The following is a 21,077-nucleotide window of genomic DNA, read 5'->3' as shown; positions in this document are numbered from 1 at the left end:
GGGAAGGGAAGGGAAGGGAAGGGAAGGGAAGGGAAGGGAAGGGAAGGGAAGGAGGAGGCTCAACAGGATATTTCAGAGGATATTAAGAGAACCGAGAATTTAGTTTCAGGGAAATCAATTGCTAGTTGATTTTTAAACCAAGCCTTATTTTGATTTTAATTTTGGTGATAATATGTGGATTCCATGAACTACAAACAAGTACTAAAATCATACTATTATAATTCAATAAGCATAAGACAACAGTTTTAGTCATTATTTTCACTAAATATTATTTTCATATTAGAAATATATTAAAGGATGACTGAATGGAACATCTAGGGAAAAACAGTTGAAGCTAAGTTGAAAACATTAACAATATTAGTTTATTAAACTTTCATATCATTTAATAAAAAACTAACAAATACAAAAGTTTTTTTGGCAGCAAAAGAAATCAACTTAAAAATCAGATTCACAATTTTAACTCACATTTGAAACAGAAAAGAACTCACAATTTTAAAAATTTGCCAACTATTAATTTTTAAAAAGTGAATAAAAAAACTATGTAGAAAGTTTATGATGATCATGATCTACTTTAGGTAAATTCATTTTTTGTTAATGAATCTTGCTCTGGCCATGAACCATCATTTTGACATTGTTCATCTGTAACCTGAGTAAGACGGTCATTTCATCGGATCTAGTTTGACATCAGGACAAAGCAACACTAATGCTTTCAGACAGTTTTCTCCATTTACACTGAAATTGCAATCATTACCTGATGAACAATTTTGCTGAATGCTTCTTGAAGTTTACCATGAATTGTGGATAGTTTCTTTGCATCCCGATTAGCTTCGTGAATAGGAATAAGTACTTTGTAAACCTCATTTACTGCCTCATACATGCCAGCCTATAAGAATAATGTTATAAGATATTGTTTTCTCTTACATCAATATGAAAGTAAAGAATTACAATTTATGAATTCACAATACTTCCACTAAGGCAATACCACTGAAGCTTTCCCAGTAGGACATAAAAACAAACACTACTAATTTTTAACTTTATCAAGCCTTAATAAAAGAATTTTACACAACGCATTATCTCCTCTAGATGGATGGATATGTATGTGTGGGTGTATTTTACACAAAAAACATATGCATATTTAAATTTCTATATAATTGAAATTGAACATTCTGATATCTACACAGTAACTACTTCACTAGTGTGTGAGTGTGAGTACTTACATATGCATATAAACTGTGGCAGAAATTAATTCTGAGAAGAATAAAAGAAATCCAAGTACTACATTAGTCACAGATATCAGATAACCTGTGGCATCTTGGCAAACTAAAATTATTTACATTTCTAAAATATTAAATTGGTATAGGAAATCTTATTGAAAATACCCTGTGGGAAAAAAATCAGTGATCTTTCACCAGATTTAAGAAGGTTCTGAGCTACCAGATTTTATTCCCCTAGAGGCCAATGGCCAGCCAAGGGCTACTCTGCTTAACACAACCACAGTGAGGGACAACATGTGTCTGTACTGTTATTCCGTTTTCTTATCCTTAATAACGGGTTGGTGGCTATAATGTAGGTAGAAAGAGATTTTCCAAGAGCTGCTGAGTTCCTATTACCTCATAAATCAACATATTTTCCCAAGGAAATAAACATATGGTTCTTAAATTTTCTAGTAAAAGTTCACAGGAGCTTAAGCAATCATGTAACTGTAATAGTTAAATATATATAGTGTAACCAAAATGCCCCAGTAATTATTGTAATTAAGATTAGACAGATTAGGGGGCGACTGGGTGGCTCAGTCAGTTAAGCGTCTGCCTTCGGCTCAGGTCATGATCCTGAAGTCCCAGGATCTTCTCCCTCTGCCCCTCAGGCCGTTCCTGCACTCTTTCTCTCTCTCTCTCAAATAAATTAATCTTTAAAAAAATTTAAAAAAGAAAACTTAAACAGATTAGTTGAAAAACGGTGAATTTCATAATTATATGCTATTACAAAAAAACTTCTGTAATACAGGCCATTGTATTACTATGAATTATTAAAATTACATACACACAAACACAGAGTGTGTATTTATTAAAATATTCCATTAATAGCAAAAAATATTTCCCGGGGCGCCTGGGTGGCTCAGTCGTTAAGCGATTGCCTTTGGCTCAGGTCATGATCCCAGGGTCCTGGGATCGAGTCCCACATCGGGCTCCCTGCTCGGCGGGAAGCCTGCTTCTCCCTCTCCCATGCTCCCTGCTTGTGTTCCCTCTCTCGCTGTCTCTCTCTCTGTTAAAAAATAAATAAAAATCTTAAAACATTTCCCCACTGCTAGTTCAGATCACTTAAAATGAAACTCAACCAGCAGGGATCAAGGGGAGCAATCAGGACATTCGAGGTCCTCAGATAGGAAATTTTAAAATGGCCAATCACCTAACATTCTTAAGAGTCTCAGAATAATTATATTTAAATAAGCTGGTTCTCAGTGGGAATAATGGTGAAGAGGATGGTAATGCCAAACACTAATACTTACTTGGAGCCAGGCACCATGATAAGCACTTTACATATATTAACTCATTTAATCCTAACAGCATCCCCATGGGACTCCTACTACTATTAGATACATTTAATGGATGAGAAAAGCAAAGCACTGATAGGTTGAGTAATTTGTGCCTGAAGTGAGTGAACTACTAAGGTAGCAGAGCCAGGATATGAATTCTGGCTGTATGCCTTCTAAATAGATGCCCTTAACCAACACATCGCAGGGTAGGGTTAAGGCCAGGAGAATAACCAATTCCCTATAGCAGTATAATGGTGAAGAAGGGCAGCATTGCATATTATGTTAAACTTCCCCCTTACCCTAACATGAATTTCACAGTCTCTAAACCTTGACAATGGGACACTAAATACCCAACAGAAATGTCAGAGAAAGCAGGTGTCCCTATTACCATAGTTTAAGAAAGTAAGCAGGGCTAGCTATCTTTCCCTTCTCCAATAATCATCCTATTATGGATCAAAAAGACTGCTTCAATCCTTCACATACAGATAGGGAGGGACAAGGACTGGGCTTATAACATGGTACAGGCAAGGGATCAAAGACGTAGTTCATAAAGCTCCTGGTAAGTAAGTTTCAGGTCTCTAACACCTTCCTAAGAGGGCTCACTATGCAACCAAGAGATGAGGGGCCATCATTTTCCTGAGCACCAGGGCAACGTCCAAAACACTCAAAAGAAGATTCTCCCTGTCATCCAACAGACCAGCTCTAGAGCTAGAGCCACATTAGTCCCCTCAAATAGGAAGTTAAAATCACCCAGAAGTTTTCTTTTTTGTTCTGATTTTTAATTTTAAGGTTTTGGAAAATGTTTGGTGGTAAAAGTTTTATAAACCAAAAAAAAAAAAATGTTATAGATTAAGTGATGGTTCATAAATAAGCAAAGGAAAAATACTGGAGGAAATGACAGATTATTAAGACAAAAATGAGTTAGGCAGTGATATATCTACAGAGAAAAATCTGTTCCTAGACAGTTTTTAAGGTGCTTGGAGAAAACTATCATAAGGAAAAGCAGGGTCATAGGCAGAGAGAATATACATATTATGAATAATTCAGAGGTATGTATCTGTGGAAGGAGAATGAACAGGAGTCATCTACCATAGAGAAAGAAGCAGCTGCTTGTTCCAGTAATCCCACGAGTCCTGACTCAGTAAAGTACTTTCCAGAGCAGATACCTTCTTCATCTGGAGATACAACATCATCTGAGACTGCAGATTCTTCTAAAACATTAGATGAAATATTCTGGGGGAGAAAATTAAAACAGCTTTTGAAATGGAATTAATTTCTTAGCATGGAAGATATATATAAGGAAGTAACTGAAGATGAAATATTAATACCAGCTTGGATTTAAAAAAAAGGTAGGGGTAGTCAACACAAAGATAATAGACAAATCTCCAAAATCTTTCTGTATTCTGAAGAGGACAATAAATGGTAATACTATAGGTAACTTTTCCATTAATAAAAGTTGTGAGATAGAAAATTAGAAAAATCTTGATATGATACAGGACACTGGAGACTTAAAAAGTCTTTATTTTTAACTTAAATGATCTTGTCAAAACCCCCCACAAGGAAAATTAAGGTGCAATATGGCTTGGCTTGCCTAACATACATTGAGTTAATGAACAAACTCAGGTATAATAAAATCCAATGAGATTAGGATCAGCCATTATTTCCAAAGAAGAAATAATGCATACTACCTTAAATATTTTTACCTAAACATTTATAGCAAATATACACTCATTTGACATTTTTTCAAAGTAAATCTAAGGCCTTTTCTTTGTGTACAGATCTCCAGATTTTCATCCAATCTCTCTTGACTAGATACCCATAATGCAACCTTCAGTAAAGATTTCCAGTTCTGGTTTCTTTAGTTGAAAAACTTGAACTTAGCAGGTTATCCAATTATCCTACATTTCTAGGAGCTCTCCCCCCAGTCTTTTGTAGTTGATCCAAAATTAATTCAACAGCAATTGTTTTGGAGACTCACTTTTATCAAGTCTTTGCAAAACATTTAATTTAGTTTTTGGAGAAACAATGACTGGCTTTCTCTCCACATTTAGATTTCACCAGCAGAGATAACAATTAATTAAGTTTTGTAATTTCCCAAATCTGACATTCACAGGTTTTCAAGAAAAGCAAAGCATAACTGACTCCTGGCAAGCAAAGAATTCCACTAGTGGGTCAGAGGTATGGATCCTACGAGGGAGTAAACTATCATCTCTGAGCCACGGTTATCTGCCTCTTTTATACAGAGAACGGAGAATGCTGGGTTATCTGATGTTTTAAGTAAAAGCCAGTTCAGAGTTTCTACTGTATTCGGGTTCTCCATACTTCACATATATTTCATAGATGCTATGAAGTCCACAGCAGTATAGGCAAAGAGAATAAACACTGGTATTTAGAGGTAAAAAAAAAGGGGGGGGGATTAACAAGAAATACTCTTTATCAATGTATTCAAGACAGTGATAGTGAAATGATAATTTATCTGGTGAAGCATTAGCTTTAGTCTTTATGCTTTCCTTACTAGCTGAGTGAATCTTAACACCAGTAAGAAAAGGTAAAACTAAAAAGGACATACCTTGATGTAATGTAAATCTGGCAGATTCCTACCTGAAATGTTACACATCCTACAGGAAGATATTTGCGGTCCTCCAGCATGCTCAGATATTCAGCGACAAGTGCTGCTGAGTGGACCAGGCACTGGGCAGCTTCGGCATGGTTGCTTCGTTCTGAGTGTTTGCCCGCCATGTTCTGCAACCAGGTCAGTCGCAGATCTGGAGAGGTCTGGTAGCCCTTGGCAATTCTAATTGGAAGAGAAATTCTTTTCAATGAGCATTTGCTTCCCAAGCTGGAAGGGAGTTGGACTGCTTGTTCAGTATTTACCTAGAGAGGTTTCTGTCACTGAGCACAACCTATTAAGACAAGTGTTTGAATGGTATGAAAATGTCTCTGAATATGTTTAAAGAAGTAACTGTGGGCCCATGGAATGGTTGATAGCAGTTTTTTTGTAGGGGGACTAAAAAAAAAACAAAAAACATGCTATCAGTAAGGGAAAGCTATGAGAACATATGTGTTCATTATGGGAATGTAAAGAAGTTTTATAGTCAAAAAAAGATTTGTAAGATAGTTTCATTGCATCATATTTATTTTAAAGAAATATTTGTGTCTTTAAAGAACACCAAAACTATAAAAAGAGAGGGTCATATGCCAAAGTAAAGTCTCAAGTTTTACTTGCATCTTTCAAGATATAACAGGAATTACAAATTTCTCAAAATGTGCTCTTAGAAATATTACATTATAGGCACAGCCATATTTAAAATCAGGAAACTTAATGTTATGGTAAAATAATACGCTGTATTCCTAAAGGACTGGTTTTTACATTTAAAATATGGGTCTTAGGCCTCTGCATGAAGTCTAGGGCACAGGAGAGTAAGGTATAAATATGTGTCATGATTATTTTTAAAAATCCTCTGTTTTTGAGAAGTAGCCTGGAAAAAGTGCATTTTGACTTTTCAATCTACCATTAGAAAATGACTTAAGTAATTCCGGTATGTTTATTTTTTTTATCTAATGCTTTCTGTATGTTTTACCAATTTATTTTTTTAAGTTTTTACTTAAATTCCAGTTAGCTAACATACAGTGTAATATTAGTTTTAAATGTATAATTTAGTGACTCAATACTTCCATACAACACCCAGTGCTCATCACACAAGTGCCCTCCTTAATCCCCATCACCTATTTCATCCATTCCCCTGGCCCCTCCCCTCTGGTAACCATCAGTTCTCTATAGTTAAGAGTCTGTTTCTTGGTTTGTCTCTCTTCCTCTTTTTCCCCTTTGCTCATCTGTTTTGTTTCTTAACTTTCACATATGAGTGAAATAATATGGTATCTGTCTTTCTCTGACTGGCTTATTTCACTTTTAGCATTATACCCTCCAGGTTGTTGCAAATGGCAAGATTTTATTCTTTTTGATGGCTGAATGATATTCCATTATATATATACCACATCTTATTTATCCATTCATTGGTCGATGGATACTTGGGCTGCTTCCATAATTTGGCTATTGTAGATAATGCTGCTATAAACATCAGGGTGCATGCATTCCTTTGAATTGGGATTTTTGTATTCTTTGGGTAAATACCTAGTTGTGCCATTGCTAGATCATAGGGTACTTCTATTTTTAACTTTTACCAATTTAAACCTATTATACAAGGTATAAACAAATGAAACAAATGATACCTGTACATGAGATCAATCAACATTTCAGGATCCTCCTGGTGTTCCTTCATTTTAACGGTATCAGAAAGGATCATATGGAGATTGAAAACCAAATCTTGAACCTGCAGCAGAGAATTTTATTTAAAAAAAATTCTTTAATTATCATTCATTCACAATCACTAAATTACTTTGGAAGACATTTCAGATAAACATCTGAAGGTTGCAAAACAAATAAAATGATACTGATATAGTTCTAAAGGATATGGATATGCTGGGATACGGTGAGTGAAGGGTAGTAAACTTTATACTAATTCCTCAGTGAGCTGTTTTGTTTTGTTTTGTTTTGTTTCCAGTTCTCTCACCTGGAAACAAACAGAACTAGAAGTAGAAATAAAATACAGGGATGTAGAGGATACAAGAAGAGAATACAAAAGGGAATTCTCTCCTATGTTTCTCTGTTTCTGATTCTCCCAACAGTTTGTAAAAACTTCACTTTTAAGGCCAATTACTATTTCATTAATAACTGGGAATAATATTTCATCATAAAGCTTCCTATTTGTTTATACTGCCTAGGTCTACTATTTGTTCTATTTGTTACAAATTCACAGAATTACATATCAAAGATATTAAGCTTTCCAAGAAGGAAGCATGGCTTACTGAAACAAAATGATTCACCGCATCTATGGCATATGATCTATGGATTGAAAGAAAAATACAGATTCCTCCAGTAAAAACCAAAGTTTGAATTAACGATTTGCAAAGTGCCTATTTATCATCCCATTTCAACTAATGATCTAGAAAGTCACATTTCTGACTGACCTGATCAGGAAATGTCGTTTCCCTCAATTCCAGATCTTCTTCAGCATATGTCAATATAGTCTTTAGAGAACGTCTTAAGAATTCCTCATTAAAATTTTGAGATGTGCCCACCAAGGATGACAGTGACATGGTTACCTGCATTTTAACCCTAGCAAAGTTCTGTAACAGAGAAGTTGTCAGGTCAGCACTTAGAATAGAAAAACTTAAGAAAAAAGTCTACTTCTTGTACTTGCTAAATGAAAAGGTTAGTAAAAAAAAAAAACCATTCCATGCAAGATATTTTTTAAAAAGTAATGAAATATGCATATTAAAATCAAATTATTTTAAAACCTTATAATAAAACCTAACACTTAGAATTTTGCCAAGAATAATATGCTACAAAACAGAGTAAAAAAAAAAAGCCATATATTAGAATTGAATTAGAAGCTGTGCCTAACACTTTACATTAATCTGTTTTGAGGTATATATTATTAATAATAACACTATGTTTACACATGAGGTTATAGAGCTTGACCAATATCACAAAATTCGTAGTGGGAGATGTTGTCTTTAACCTCCAGCCCATTTCATTAGGTCCATTACCATGATGAAAGTAATTTAACACACATCATGCATGAAGTAACTTAAAGCAGAATCTTTGGAGTAATGCTTAGAAGTAGTTTACATTCTTCCTTTTACAGGGTAAATTCATTTCTGTCCCACCATTTCCCCCTATGAAACCACTTTTAAGAGGTTAATCAGGGATAACCTAATAAAGGCCAAATCCAAGATACTTTCTGATCAATATTCTACCTGACATTTCTGTATATTTAAATGTATTGATTACTTTTCTTATCCTTGAAAATTTCCTGCCTAACCACTGAAGGTTTTATCTTGATTTTCCTAAATATATCCACTCCTTTTTGGTTGCCCTTTTTAAAAACCAGTGTTCCCCAAGATTTTGTCAAGAAACCTCTTCACTTGTCATTCTGAACAGCCTCATCCATTTCTTTGCCTTCACCTGGTATGGATATAATGTCTAGGTCTTCTGCTTTTATTTCTCTCTAGAGCTCCAGGCCATAGTATTTTACTAGATGGCTCTATCTGGATCTCATAGGCACCCCAATTTTAACATTTCTAATATACCTTCTTTTCCTATTATTAAACAAATGGTACTACTATTCTTGTAGTCATTCAGGCCAAAAAAAGTATCTAGGAATCATCCCTCTGTCACTCTCCCCTGTCCTTATCCAAACCACAGAGCCAGTCCACACTCCCCCCAATCTGTTCCAGTCTGGTCTTTCTCCATTCCCAAGGCCATTGCTATAGTTTACACCCTTACCAAGTCTTACCTGGATTACCATTATTAACTTCTTAATTGACCTTACGGCCTTTTCTCTCGTAACCCAAGTTTATTTTCTACATAATATCAGGGAAATTTGTGTAAATTTTTCAAGTCTGAACATATCAGTCCTCTCCTTAAAATATTCCAATGGCTGACCGAAGCCTTGAGGATAAAATTCAAGTATATGACTCAGTAAATATAGCAAACTATACAGTGGGAATTGAAAGACCAGTACTAAAACAAGTATCTGCCCTAGGGATAGCTTAGTCTAGGCCTTTTCAGTTACAACTTTATCTCTTCCTATTCTCTCTTCCAGCCAGAACCATCACAAAGTGCTAAAAGAGTATCTTTCTCTGTTTGCCTGTTTCCATCTCTTGTCTCCATGCCTTTTTAATTATGCATGTGCCATTTTCTTCACCTACAAAGTGCTAGCCACCTATTTATCATTCTGATTGAGCAATTCTTCATCCTTGCTTCAAGCATCTCCTCTTACTAAAAACCCATCTCTGGCAGCATAAATCATTTTTCTCTGTGCTTACACAGTGCCCTGTGCTTACCTCTCATTATATTAACAACAGCAAACACTTATTCAGCATTTGCTCAGTGCCAGTTACTAAGTGTTTTACCTAATATGAATTTATATATCCTCACTACAGAAAGGGTACTTCTTGCTATTATTAGGATGAACATTGGCTGTTCATAGATGAGCACTGTTCATTTCTTCTCCCACTAAATGTTAAGCTACTTAAAAAAAAAAAAAAAAAAAGACTGTTCTTCTATCTGTGTGCCCAATGCCTACTACAGTACCTAGAACACAGTTCAATACTTGGTTCTAATATCTGTCAAATACATAAACTATAAATCACTGCCAGTTTTAAATTACCTATTCCTTATTAGAGGTACTACCTGACACTATGAGGACAAATTACCTATTTTTATCCTATTATATAAAGCTTTCCTAAAACAACAGAAGATGTACCAAGAAGATTCCAAGTGTGGTCAAATTTTAGGGACTTTATTTCAAAAGCTAAACAGGATCAATAAAGTAATTGGATCCTTCTGTTCTCGATTAAGAAATGAGGACTTGGCTTCCAGTTAAAAAGGGACAGTGTGAAATTGCAATTTCCTGCTTCTCCTGGATTTTATACAAAAATGAAAGATGAATAGGAAAAAATCCACAAACTTTATTTTCATCAAAGGAGGAGTCTGATGTAATCCATGTATTAGAAAAATGCAGAATGGTTGCCAAGACAGGCTAAGATAGGATACAGTTTCAAAAGAAGGCAAGGAGAAGAAAGCATATAGGGATGCTAGGGCACAAATTTCAGAAATAATGGGGAAAAATACTTCTTTCAGATAGGAGACTCACTTTGAAGTCATAAAGCTATTTGTCTTGAAAATGAAATGAGCTAAAAATCTGGGAAGACTGGCTAGAAATGGATTAACCAGAAACTTCAGGAAGTTAGGCAAGGTGTGTTTACAATAGCAAAATTCCATGAGAAACACATTCCTGAAGGAACTTCCTACAAATACCTGAGCCAAGACAATCCAACTCCTTCTACGCTGAGTAATAAAAAAGAGAAGATTAGTGAAACTCACCAGATGAAAAACACTTAACAGAAAAATGTTGTTATGAAACAGATGAAAATTCTAATGAAATATTTTGCCTTAAATTATTAAAATGTATGAACTTTAGAAAGGAAAACAAGGCAGAAATAAACTCAAGGAAAGAGCACAAATCAGAAAGAGAGGACATAAAATAGGAGCTTACATGTGAGCTGACACAACTTAAAAAGAAACAGAAAAAAAGATAAAATTGGAAAAAGAAAGGATGTCATGGAGAGCACGTAAGGTATATAGGACAGAGAAATTCTGAGAAAAAGAACCACAATAAATGGAAATTTTAAATGTTAACAAAGGAAAAGAGAAAATAATGATAGGCAAGAAGTAAAGCAAAACAAAACAAAAAAAGTAAAGCAAAACAGACCCAACATATGTATAATTGGTACCTAGCAGAAACACCCAAAACCCTGGAAGAAAATATTCAACTTTATATTCAAGAAAACTTTCTGAAATAAACTGAAAGTAGGTATCATGTGCCTGAGAAAATTAACAAAAATTGTCAATACCAAGATACATTCTAGAAAATGTATTTAATTTTAAGTTTAAAGAGAATCCCTTGAGCAATTGGGAGGGGAAAAGTTATTTAAAAGGGAAGAAAATATCAGACTATCTTCAGATATCTCTATAACAATATTTAAAGCCAGAAGAAAATAGTATTCAAGTATCTCTTTTTCTTTTTTCTATTAACCATTCTTTATCTGGTATGTTTTACTGGTCTTTCTCACTGCCCCCCCCCTTTTCATTCAAAGTCTGAGGCAAAAAACTTCATAACTATCTTTGCTGTCCTTTAAGTACAGAAAACACTGAACAATCAAGAACTTGGTAGATATTATTCCCACGAACTGTCTTGCATAAACAACTACAGGAGAGTATTTAGCCAAATAAGAAACGATTAAAGCAAAAAAAAAAAAAAAAAAGTAACAAAAGATACAATAGTTATGAATACCAATTTACCAAATAAGAGGTAGAGGAGAAATAAATAATGCGTAGGCTTTAAATCACCTCCTTCAGTCCACCAAGTGCACCAAAATAACAAGGATATAGAAAAATAATGTAATTAATAAGGTATATTTAACTCAGTACTCTGAAATAAAGAAAACTCTATTTAAGTACTTGTGTAACATTACACAACCACAGTACAAAAAAGGAGACACACCATTTAACATTGTATAATCACGTTGAGATAAAACCAGAAATTAAAATCCAAACTTTAAAACAAAAAGGACTGTCAACTCTTGGGATTAAAAATTCAAACTGAAACTACAAAATATCTACCAAACAAGAATACTGAAAACACTATATATCAGAACCAATGAGATACCCAAAACAGGGCTCAAAGGACGAGCCAGGCCTTAAATACTTATATAAGTAAAAATAAATGAACTATACATTCGACTCAAAGTTAGAAAAAAAACACTACACGTGAATAGATTATCAAACAAAACACTTTAATGGAAACATGGAGTTCTTCAGGCTGGCCCATAATCAAAAAATATCAAACCAAGACATTTAAACCTTTCATTTCCTTTATTAGTGTTTTCATTTTACTTAATGATAATAATTAAATTTTCCATAGCTCGTGATACATTTATATTCCGAGTTGTACTATTATAGGTTATTTGTAGTACGGGAAGCCAAACTGGAGATTTGGATTTCTGTAAGACAGCCACGTAATAAGAAATATCGAGACAGTGTAGGCTCGAAATATACAAAATGCCCTGCTCCCCTCCGACACAAGCTAACTAGGTATCTGCATAAGTTCGAGCCCCTTATGCGCCAAGGGATAAACACTTACATTCCCGATCTCGAAGTTCTGTCTCATGAGGAGGTACAGTGAGGCGCCGGCATGAGACCGAATCGGACCGACACTGCTACTGCAGTGCCGCAGAAGGCGCAGGCACAGGTCCGCACACTGCTCCGTTTCTTCCTCAAACAAGAGTTCGGGGAACTGTCCAAAACAACACAAAACAACGATAACAACAAAACAACACCAACACCGAACTTCCGCAGTCAGAGTTCCAGGGGAAGGTTAATAGAGCCCGAACTAGAGAGTTGGAGGTATAGCGTTTTAAAAAACGGTGAAGTGCTATTTGCTAATGCTTGATAATGTGGACCACAGAGCCAGGCAGATTGGGTCTGAATATTGATTATGTCACTTATTAGCCAGTAGCCCAATGCTGGACCAGTTTTCTCAGCCATAAAATGGGCCTAGCGATATCTACAGGGGATTGTAGGACTGTATCTGAGATGAGATACTAAGCACAAAACACTTAATATGGTAACCAACATGTAATAATTCTGCAATGATTTTATTATAACCCATTGGTTAAATCTTCACTGACAGCTCTGCGCATTCCATATTATTAGATGACTATGATAAAATAGATACCTTCAAGATTTAAGAACATCCCTATTTCCTGGGGAAAGACAAACACCAGAAATAAATACTTGCAGTAGGTGAACAAACAAAAGTACCTTCTTTTCCATTCATCATGGGGTAAGTTAACGCCAATGGAATGAATTATTTACACCTTACATAACAAATCAAATTAATATGGAACAGACAGAATGAGATAAAGAGAAAACAAGGAAAGCCCCATATTTTCAATTAGTTATTAATTTGGGGCCCTTCTCCACAACAAAACTGTTTTTTTAAGCCCAAAACTGGTTAAGGGTGATCCAAATAAGAAAGAAATTACAAAAGGCAACAGTAGAAAAGAGGCAAAGAAGAATCGTGGGTCTCAGGCTATTATTAAAATGTTAACTATAAATATATTAACCAACGACTGTGTTAGATGATCTTACAAAACATAAAAAGAGAAAGCAAAGTCTGGGAAGACTGCACGTTCAAAAATGACCTACCTTTGAAACCAGGGCTCTCTGTGTAGCAAAACAGTGTTGTAGATAAACTGCACTTTGGTTACAGGCCATGCTATGCAGTAAGACTTTCAGTACCCCACCAAGGATGCTCTCTTTGGATTCTGTTACAGAAACTGTCTGCAATTTAAAAACAGATTAAAAAAATGGAGATGTACCTGCAATTTGGTTAGGGAGACAGAATATAAGAAAATAGTTTTTAAGAAACAGGATAAGGACAACATAAGATCTAGGAGAACGTCAGGGAAAAGAAGCTCAGCAGGATTTGAATAAGGGAAGAATAGGGGGAAAAAGAATGAACAGGGGTCGCCTGGGTGGATTAGTCATTAAGCGTCTGCCTTCCGCTCAGGTCATGATCCCAGGGTCCTGGGATCGAGCCCCGCATCCGGCTCCCCACTTCGTGGGAAGCCTGTTCTCCCTCTCCCACTCCCCCTGCTTGTGTTCCCTCTCTTGCTGTGTCTGTCAAAAAAATAAATAAATGAAATCTTTAAAAAAAAAAAAAAAGAATAGAATTTAAGTGAGAAAAAAAGAAAAAAATTTTTATGAACTACCGATATTTTAATGTAATTGTATGGCTCAATAAATACTTTTTGCACAATCCCAATTTGCCAAGTCTATACTTGATATTCCTCGTTTGTATCTTACCTGGACAACAATCTCTAATGTATCCAAAATGATTAGGTTTGCTTCAGTAGCCAGATTTCCATCAATCAGTGCTTCATGCTCAATCTCTGCTCTTGATCTAATGTAAAATATTATAAGAAAGTACATTTACATAGAACCACTATGCAAAAAAGACTTAAGTTTTAAGATTCATAGAAAAAAACTTGGAACCATTTTTCAATATTAGCCCGAAAGAAAAATTATAAGAGAATAAAAAGACAATATTTTACCCAATAAGAAGTGTTTTCTTTTACCCTGCATTTTGTCAACCATGTCAGTACATATTTTCTCACCCCATTACAGTCCCACAATACCACTGAAAGCATAAATGTTTAGCTTTCAGAGATGTAGCAAACACAGGACACTGTTTTATTCTGAACGGCACTGACACTAGGTGGTGCTATGTGGGCTTGGATATAGGGTTGCTTCATGTAAAGCAACACTCAAAATGTTTAGTGCTCATCTTACCATTTCAAGGATTTTCAATTTATTTAAGATGAAAGTACTTATTTTTTTCTAAATTATCATCTAAATTCTCAATATTTTGTATCAGAAATACTCTTGAACTTCCCAGCCACCAGAAATGTCAGAAATAAATTTCTGTTGTTTATAAGCAATGCAGTGTGTTCTATTTTGTTACAGCAGCCTGCAGAGACTAAGACAGTTTCTTGTAATCCAAATACTCATCTATATGGAACTGAGTCTGTGACTTGCTCTCTGCTGGCTTGCACAAGACAGTCCTTCCTATGGTTTATAATGCTACGGTCTATGAGCTAATATTTCTGCAAGTTTATCTGTGAAAATCCTCTAAAGCCTGGTCTCAAGATAATTCTTACGTAGGGTGACCAAGCATCCTGGTTTGCTTTAGGACAGGACTGCGGGATTCCCTGGGATATGAACATGGGTATACTTGGTAAACACGAATGAGTTGGTCACCATATTCTAAGAGTTTATTGGGCCAGTCAACCTACTTGAGGGCTAACTTGTAATTACAAATTCTCAAGAGAAAAATTTTAGACCCTTGACTCGATGCCACATTTCAAGCCAACCAATTTTACCCGAGGTCACCTAGGCAGTGAGAAGGGTTTACTTCTAGTTTCCCCTACAGCAATGGTACAGCCCTTTAAGATCCCAGAATCAGTGAAGTACATTTTTAGTTGTTTTTGGCAGTAGGGTCAGTCAGTGTACCTATTTACCTCATGCTAAAAACAGAAGACCTGAAGTATTCTGTCTTTCTTTAATTATATTTTAAGCTCCAAGAGGGCAAAGATTAGCTTTATAACTGTTGGTGACCTGGAAATATTTAGTTTACTGTGACTCCCAAAATACATTAAAAAATTATTACAGAATAATTCAAAGGCGGATATTTAGACACATTTGTTGGAAACAAAATGGGTAACATTTTGCTTTACTATACCACATGAAAAATTCTTCCTCCAAATCTTTTTTAATCTAAAATTTAAAAACTAAATATAAGTATTTTGTTGTCTAAGATTTGAATACCTAATATATAAAAAACAACACTAAAATTAGTGATTTTCAACCTGCATTTGAAATCCAACAAGCCCATCAGTAACATAAATTAGAAAGTTATATTACTTGTCAAGCTTCTCAGTGTTTTGACGCCAGTGAGTCATATCCTTTCTCCACCTCAGATTTTCTTGACTTCCAAAGGCACTTCCAGATGGGCTTCTCTCTGTCAAATAAATTTCAAAACCATTTTCAAAATGTTATTTCATTTGGACCACCTATAAGTATATTTGCAACTTATAAGAAATACTGCACAATGCTAACTTTATATATAGTCATTTTATCTTCAGCACAAGTGGAAAAAACTAACAAGAGTACTTTTTATTAAAATTTAAAAAAAAGTTATAGAAGAAATATATTTGTTACATGTAATATTAAAAAACAAGCTCCCTTTTATATAAGCAAACTTTCTTAACACAGATTTTCGCAAAACCTAAACAATGACTTATAAGGCCCCATGTGGTAAGACCTTACATTCAACCGCTCTCCTTCCTGCGTACACCACCACAGTCATTCTGTGTGTTCTCTGTATATATAATCTCCCTCTACATGCTCCTGATTGAGGACCTCCACAATAGTTATTGGTCCTCTTATGTGATTGTTCTTCCCACAAATTTTCACTGGCCAGTCATTCATAATCTCCATAGAAAGGTCTTCCCCAACTCTCCAACACATTTTTTTCTTTTTTAAAAGATTTTATTTATTCATTTAAGAGAGAGAGAAAGAGCGTGAGCAGGGAGGAGGGGCAGAAAGGGGGAGGGAGAAGCAGGATCCCCACTGAGAAGGGAGCCAGACGAGGTGGGGCGGGCCCCAATCCCAGGACCCCAAGATCATGACCTGAGCCAAAGGCAGACGGTGAACTGACTGAGAAACCCACACGTCCCTCTCCAACACTTTTTTCCTCTTAATTGGCTGTATTTCTCTCCATTAGCACTTAGGATCACAAGAATTTAAGCTACTTAAGAATGGAGATTATGCCTATTTTGTTCACCCTTTTATGTTCGGGGTTGACGATGCGTCTGGCAATACTGAGAGCTCAACAAGTTTTTGTTTAATATAAACAAAATAGAAGGATTCCTAAAGTAATTACTTCCTTTGGTCCACAGAAGGCAGGACAGGAGAAAGATGGGGGTCTTCTCCCAAAGTTTCTGGGATGGAAAGCAAACTGAATGCTGGGGGCTCCTGTAAGGGGTAGCAGCAACAGAACTTGTTCACACAAATTCAACAGAAATGAAGAAGGCATTTAGAATTGTGGAGAGATACACACCTAAATGATGGAATCAGCCATGATTTCAGACCTTCAGCTAGAAAACTAATGCTCCTTTTTGAAAAACCCAAGAGTTGGGGTGCCTGGGTGTCTCAGTCGGTTAAGCGTCTGCCTTCGGCTCAGGTCATGATCCCAGGGTCCTGGGATCGAGCCCCACATTGGGCTCCCTGCTCCGCGGGAAGCCTGCTTCTCCCTCTCCCACTCCCCCTGCTTGTGTTCCCTCTCTTGCTGTCTCTCTCTCTGTCAAATAAATGAATAAAATCTTAAAAAAAAAAAAAAAGAAAAAGAAAAACCCAAGACTTAAAATTGTTTAGGAGGATGGAAAAAAAAAAGGTAAAAATTCAGAGTTCAAATAGAAATTTTAAAAATAATGAGACAAATCTGCCACACAATAAAGGACATGTCTGGGATATTTCTTCTGCTTTCTCTCCCTTCCCTTATCTCCCTTTTTTTTTACTGTGAAATCTGTATCTTCAAAAAATTCTGTAAAAGAAAACAAAAAAATATATGCCTATCTTTACACAGTTAACAAAACTGATTATCTGGGATCTATTTACATTTTCATCATTAACTTTTTCTCCCCCAGGAAATTCTCTCTCATCTCTTAGCTAAGAATATCTATCATTAGGTGACATAACTTGTATGTCCAAATATAAATAAGAATCGCAAAGGCTTAACTTTTCTAAGAACTTTAATTAAAAAAAAAAATCAGACTGGGTGCCTGGGTGGCTCAGTCGTTAAGTGTCTGCCTTCGGCTCAGGTCATGATCCCAGGGTCCTGGGATCGAGCCCTGCATCGGGCTCCCTGCTCCACGGCAAGCCCGTTTCTCCCTCTCTCACTCCTGCTGCTTGTGTTCCCTCTCTCATTGTGTCTCTGTCAAATAAATAAGTAAAATCTTTAAAAAAAATAAGATTAATTGACATATAACATTATTTTAGTTTCAGGTGCATGATTCAATATATGTATGAAATGATCACTACTATAAATCTAGTTAACATCATCACCACACATAATTTCTTATGATGAGACCTTAAGACATACTCTCTTAGTAACTTTGAAACATACCATGCAGTATTAACTGTAGGCACCATGCTGTACATTACATCCCTAGTACTTATGTGTTTTATAACCGGAAGTCTATACCGCTTGACCTCCTCCATCCACTCTGCCCATCCCTCGCCCCACACCCAGGGCAACCACCTATCCATTCTCTGTATCTATGAATTAATTTATTCATTTATTTATTTTAGATTCCACATAGAGAACTTCAATTCTTATATTCAAAGATAGCTGTCCTAAGGCCACAGGCTTAAAAACGTAACATACACTTAACAGTTCCACTCTCTCTGACATTAAACCTTAGAAAGAGCTGTGGTATAATATAGAGCACTACACTGGAAGTCAAAAGAGCCTGGTTTTGTCACTTAGTTTATGATCTTAGGCAAGTTATTTACCTCTGGTGAGTTTCATTTTCTTTAACTTAAAGGTAGGGATAATCATTCATTAGATTTTGGTGATAATTAAATGACCTAAATAAAAGTTCATTTTCATATTTTAGAGGGTTGTTGTATGTAATAAAGGAGTTAAAAGAAAATCTGTTAAGTACACTTTAGACTGTATATAAATTCAAAGTGAAAAAAAAATGGTTCTCTTAATTCCAAAGGCAAAGGTTTTGTATTCTTACGAAATTCCAAATATACTGGATAGCATATAAAAGATATTTAAGTTTACATAGATAAATGATGTCTACGTGTTTATGTGTTCATGGTCTATCAGAAAACCTTAAAAATATTCATGTAGGGCGCCTGGGTGGCTCAGTCGTTAAGCGTCTGCCTTTGGCTCAGGTCATGATCCCAGGGTCCTGGGATCGAGCCCCAAATCGGGCTCCCTGCTCGGCGGGAGGCCTGCTTCTCCCTCTCCCACTCCCCCTGCTTGGGTTCCCTCTCTCGCTGTGTCTTTCTCTGTCAAATAAATAAATAAAATCTTAAAAAAAAAAAAATTCACGTAAATGTGCATAAAATATATATTGACCTATTAGCATGTGTCATATACACAGATGACTAAACCATGTCCCTGACTTTAAGGAGCTCTCAGCAACACTATTATTTGTCACTTTAGAATTTAGGAAATGTTTACACACACAGTCACTACAAATACGATAAGATCAGTTAGTTAAACTACCTTCTAAGTTCTCAAAACAATCACAAGTGGATAAGGAAAAGGAAAGTGAGATTAAGTGGCTTGGCCAAGGTTATATGGCTAATGGATAGCAGTACTTGGGATTAGAAAACAGGCCTCAAATGCTATTAACCTGTTTCTCTCTCTGATATTTGAGTCTGATGGACAATATATTTCCCTTAAATACTGGGTATTTTAATTTATTGTGCCAAATAGGAAATTTTTAAGAGTAAAAAATGATGCTATGTAGAAAGTATGACACTAAGACTGAACCATAATGTCAACTATGGACTTTGGATGATAATGATGTGTCAGTGCTGGTTCTGTACCAAGTTTAACAAGTCATCACTCTGGCAGGGGATGTCAACAGAGGGGAAGGCAATGCATGTGTGTTAGGGAGTATATGGGAAATCTCTGTACTGTTAGCTCAGTTTTGCTGTGAACCTAAAACTGCTTTTGAAAAGTCTTAAAAGGGGTGAGGGGTGCTATTAATAATCACACAAGGGCAACAGTAATAAACCGGGACTCTCCAGAACAACTCAGGAAATATGCTCACCCTGTTTAGAACTCTAAATTGAATTCCTACAAAGAAGTGGTTACTCAAGTAAATTCACCGTTTCATTTAAAACACTTTTTAAGGGGCGCCTGGGTGGATCAGTCAGTTAAGCATCTGACTCCTCATTTCAGCTCAGGTGACGATCTCATGATTGTGAGATCAAGCCCTGCATCAGGCTCCATGTGTGGAGCCTGCTTAAGATTCCATCCTCCCTCTGCTCCTCACCCCCCTTCCTTTCTAAAACAAACGAACAAAAAATGAAAAACACTTAAAAAAGTGTAGAATCTTTGAAGACTTGCAACAATGATCACTATAATATATAGTTCAAGGAAACTGAAAAAATTCTCACCAGAAGGAGAAGATACTGTGTACGTACCAAGCTGTCCTCGGCTTCGGCGCACCATTTCTTGCCTAGCACCTATGCTCCCAAGAATAGCTTCTTCAAGCTTTGCTCTCATGTCTTTTGATTTCTTAAAGGTCAAACTATTCATTCTTTCAAATACTTTCTTTCCCTAAAATTTAAACATTAGAAAAGAAGAGACATTGAAGAACTTTTGTTCTTCCTTTTCCACATGATGTTTGCTTTCTCATTCTTCTCTGCAATGGCATAGTGATCACTTACTTTGTACTCAAAGCAAGATACACAGAGATAAAGCAAATCTAGTAGCCGGTTTAGCTGTAGGACTGAGAGATCTGTAAACCACTTTTGTAGAACTGTCTCATCTGCATTCTTGAGAACCCAAAGTAGACAAATCAAAAGGCTCCGACTGGATTCTGCTGAAAAGGTAGTGTGTTGCCTGCCACTCTGAAAATAAAGAATAGTAGAATGAGACAGAATGATCAATGGCCGTTTCTTCTGGGGGGTTGTTAGGTGTTTTCTTCTAAATACAATAAAACAAAAATTGCTTAAAAAAGGAAATATTTATAAAGAACCATTTGAAGAGGCACCTGGGTGGCTCAGTCGGTTAAGCGTCTGCCTTTGGTTCAGGTCATGATCTCAGGGTCCTGGGATCAACAACTGCCTCAGGCTCCCTGCTCAGTGGGAAGCCTGCTTCTCCTTCTCCCTCTGCCCCTCCCCCCACTTGTGAGCTCAGGCTCTCTCTTTCTCTCCCTCTCTCTCTCTGATAAATAAAATCTTTTAAAAAAGCCCCACCGTTTGATTTAGACAATACCTGAATAAGTCACAGAGAACTTTAAACTTAAGGTCCTGAATTTTAATAAACTTTTCCCGGGATTGAAAGATTGTTTTAATTTATGGTAGTGCTTCCAGCAGACAATAAATAAACATCAAGGGACAAAGCTAAAAGATCCTATTATTAAAACTAATGTATCTATTTACATGTTTGATGTAATATGGTTAAAGGAAAAAAGCACTCAGTAAAAGTGATATAAGAATAGAAAGTACTAAAAAAATGTTGATCAGGTTTAGAGAACCACAGTTTCCTCTCAAGGGCCACTGTTAGAGCAGATAAGATGAAGGTGCTGATTTCAGTCTTCA

At 36.0% G+C, this 21,077-nt stretch overlaps 1 protein-coding gene across 8 annotated transcripts in view; it reads right to left on the bottom strand.

Annotated features, from left to right (window-relative positions):
* Positions 1-21,077, bottom strand: part of DOCK7 (dedicator of cytokinesis 7) — a 219,826-nt gene that overhangs the window by 25,615 nt on the left and 173,134 nt on the right. For 4 of the 8 annotated variants that reach the window (XM_073896632.1, XM_073896628.1, XM_073896629.1 and 1 more), the window contains 11 exons: positions 20,202-20,384; positions 19,933-20,091; positions 15,648-15,745; positions 14,031-14,127; positions 13,371-13,505; positions 12,304-12,456; positions 7,562-7,720; positions 6,764-6,864; positions 5,135-5,327; positions 3,623-3,766; positions 752-883 (listed from right to left, as the gene is read on the bottom strand). In XM_073896632.1, the coding sequence (XP_073752733.1) occupies positions 752-883; positions 3,623-3,766; positions 5,135-5,327; positions 6,764-6,864; positions 7,562-7,720; positions 12,304-12,456; positions 13,371-13,505; positions 14,031-14,127; positions 15,648-15,745; positions 19,933-20,091; positions 20,202-20,384 (1,554 nt within the window). The remainder of the gene's footprint in view (positions 1-751; positions 884-3,622; positions 3,767-5,134; positions 5,328-6,763; positions 6,865-7,561; positions 7,721-12,303; positions 12,457-13,370; positions 13,506-14,030; positions 14,128-15,647; positions 15,746-19,932; positions 20,092-20,201; positions 20,385-21,077) is intronic. The other 4 variants (XM_073896630.1, XM_073896634.1, XM_073896631.1 and 1 more) reach the window with 1 other exon arrangement.

Source organism: Callorhinus ursinus, unplaced genomic scaffold (genome assembly GCF_003265705.2).
Source record: "Callorhinus ursinus isolate GAN/ISIS: 27379988/994484 unplaced genomic scaffold, GSC_fseal_2.0 scaffold9, whole genome shotgun sequence".
In the NCBI taxonomy this organism is placed as follows: Eukaryota; Metazoa; Chordata; class Mammalia; order Carnivora; family Otariidae; genus Callorhinus; species Callorhinus ursinus.
The sequence above is the reverse complement of the archived record's forward strand: the minus strand, read 5'-3'. Positions and strand labels throughout refer to the sequence as shown.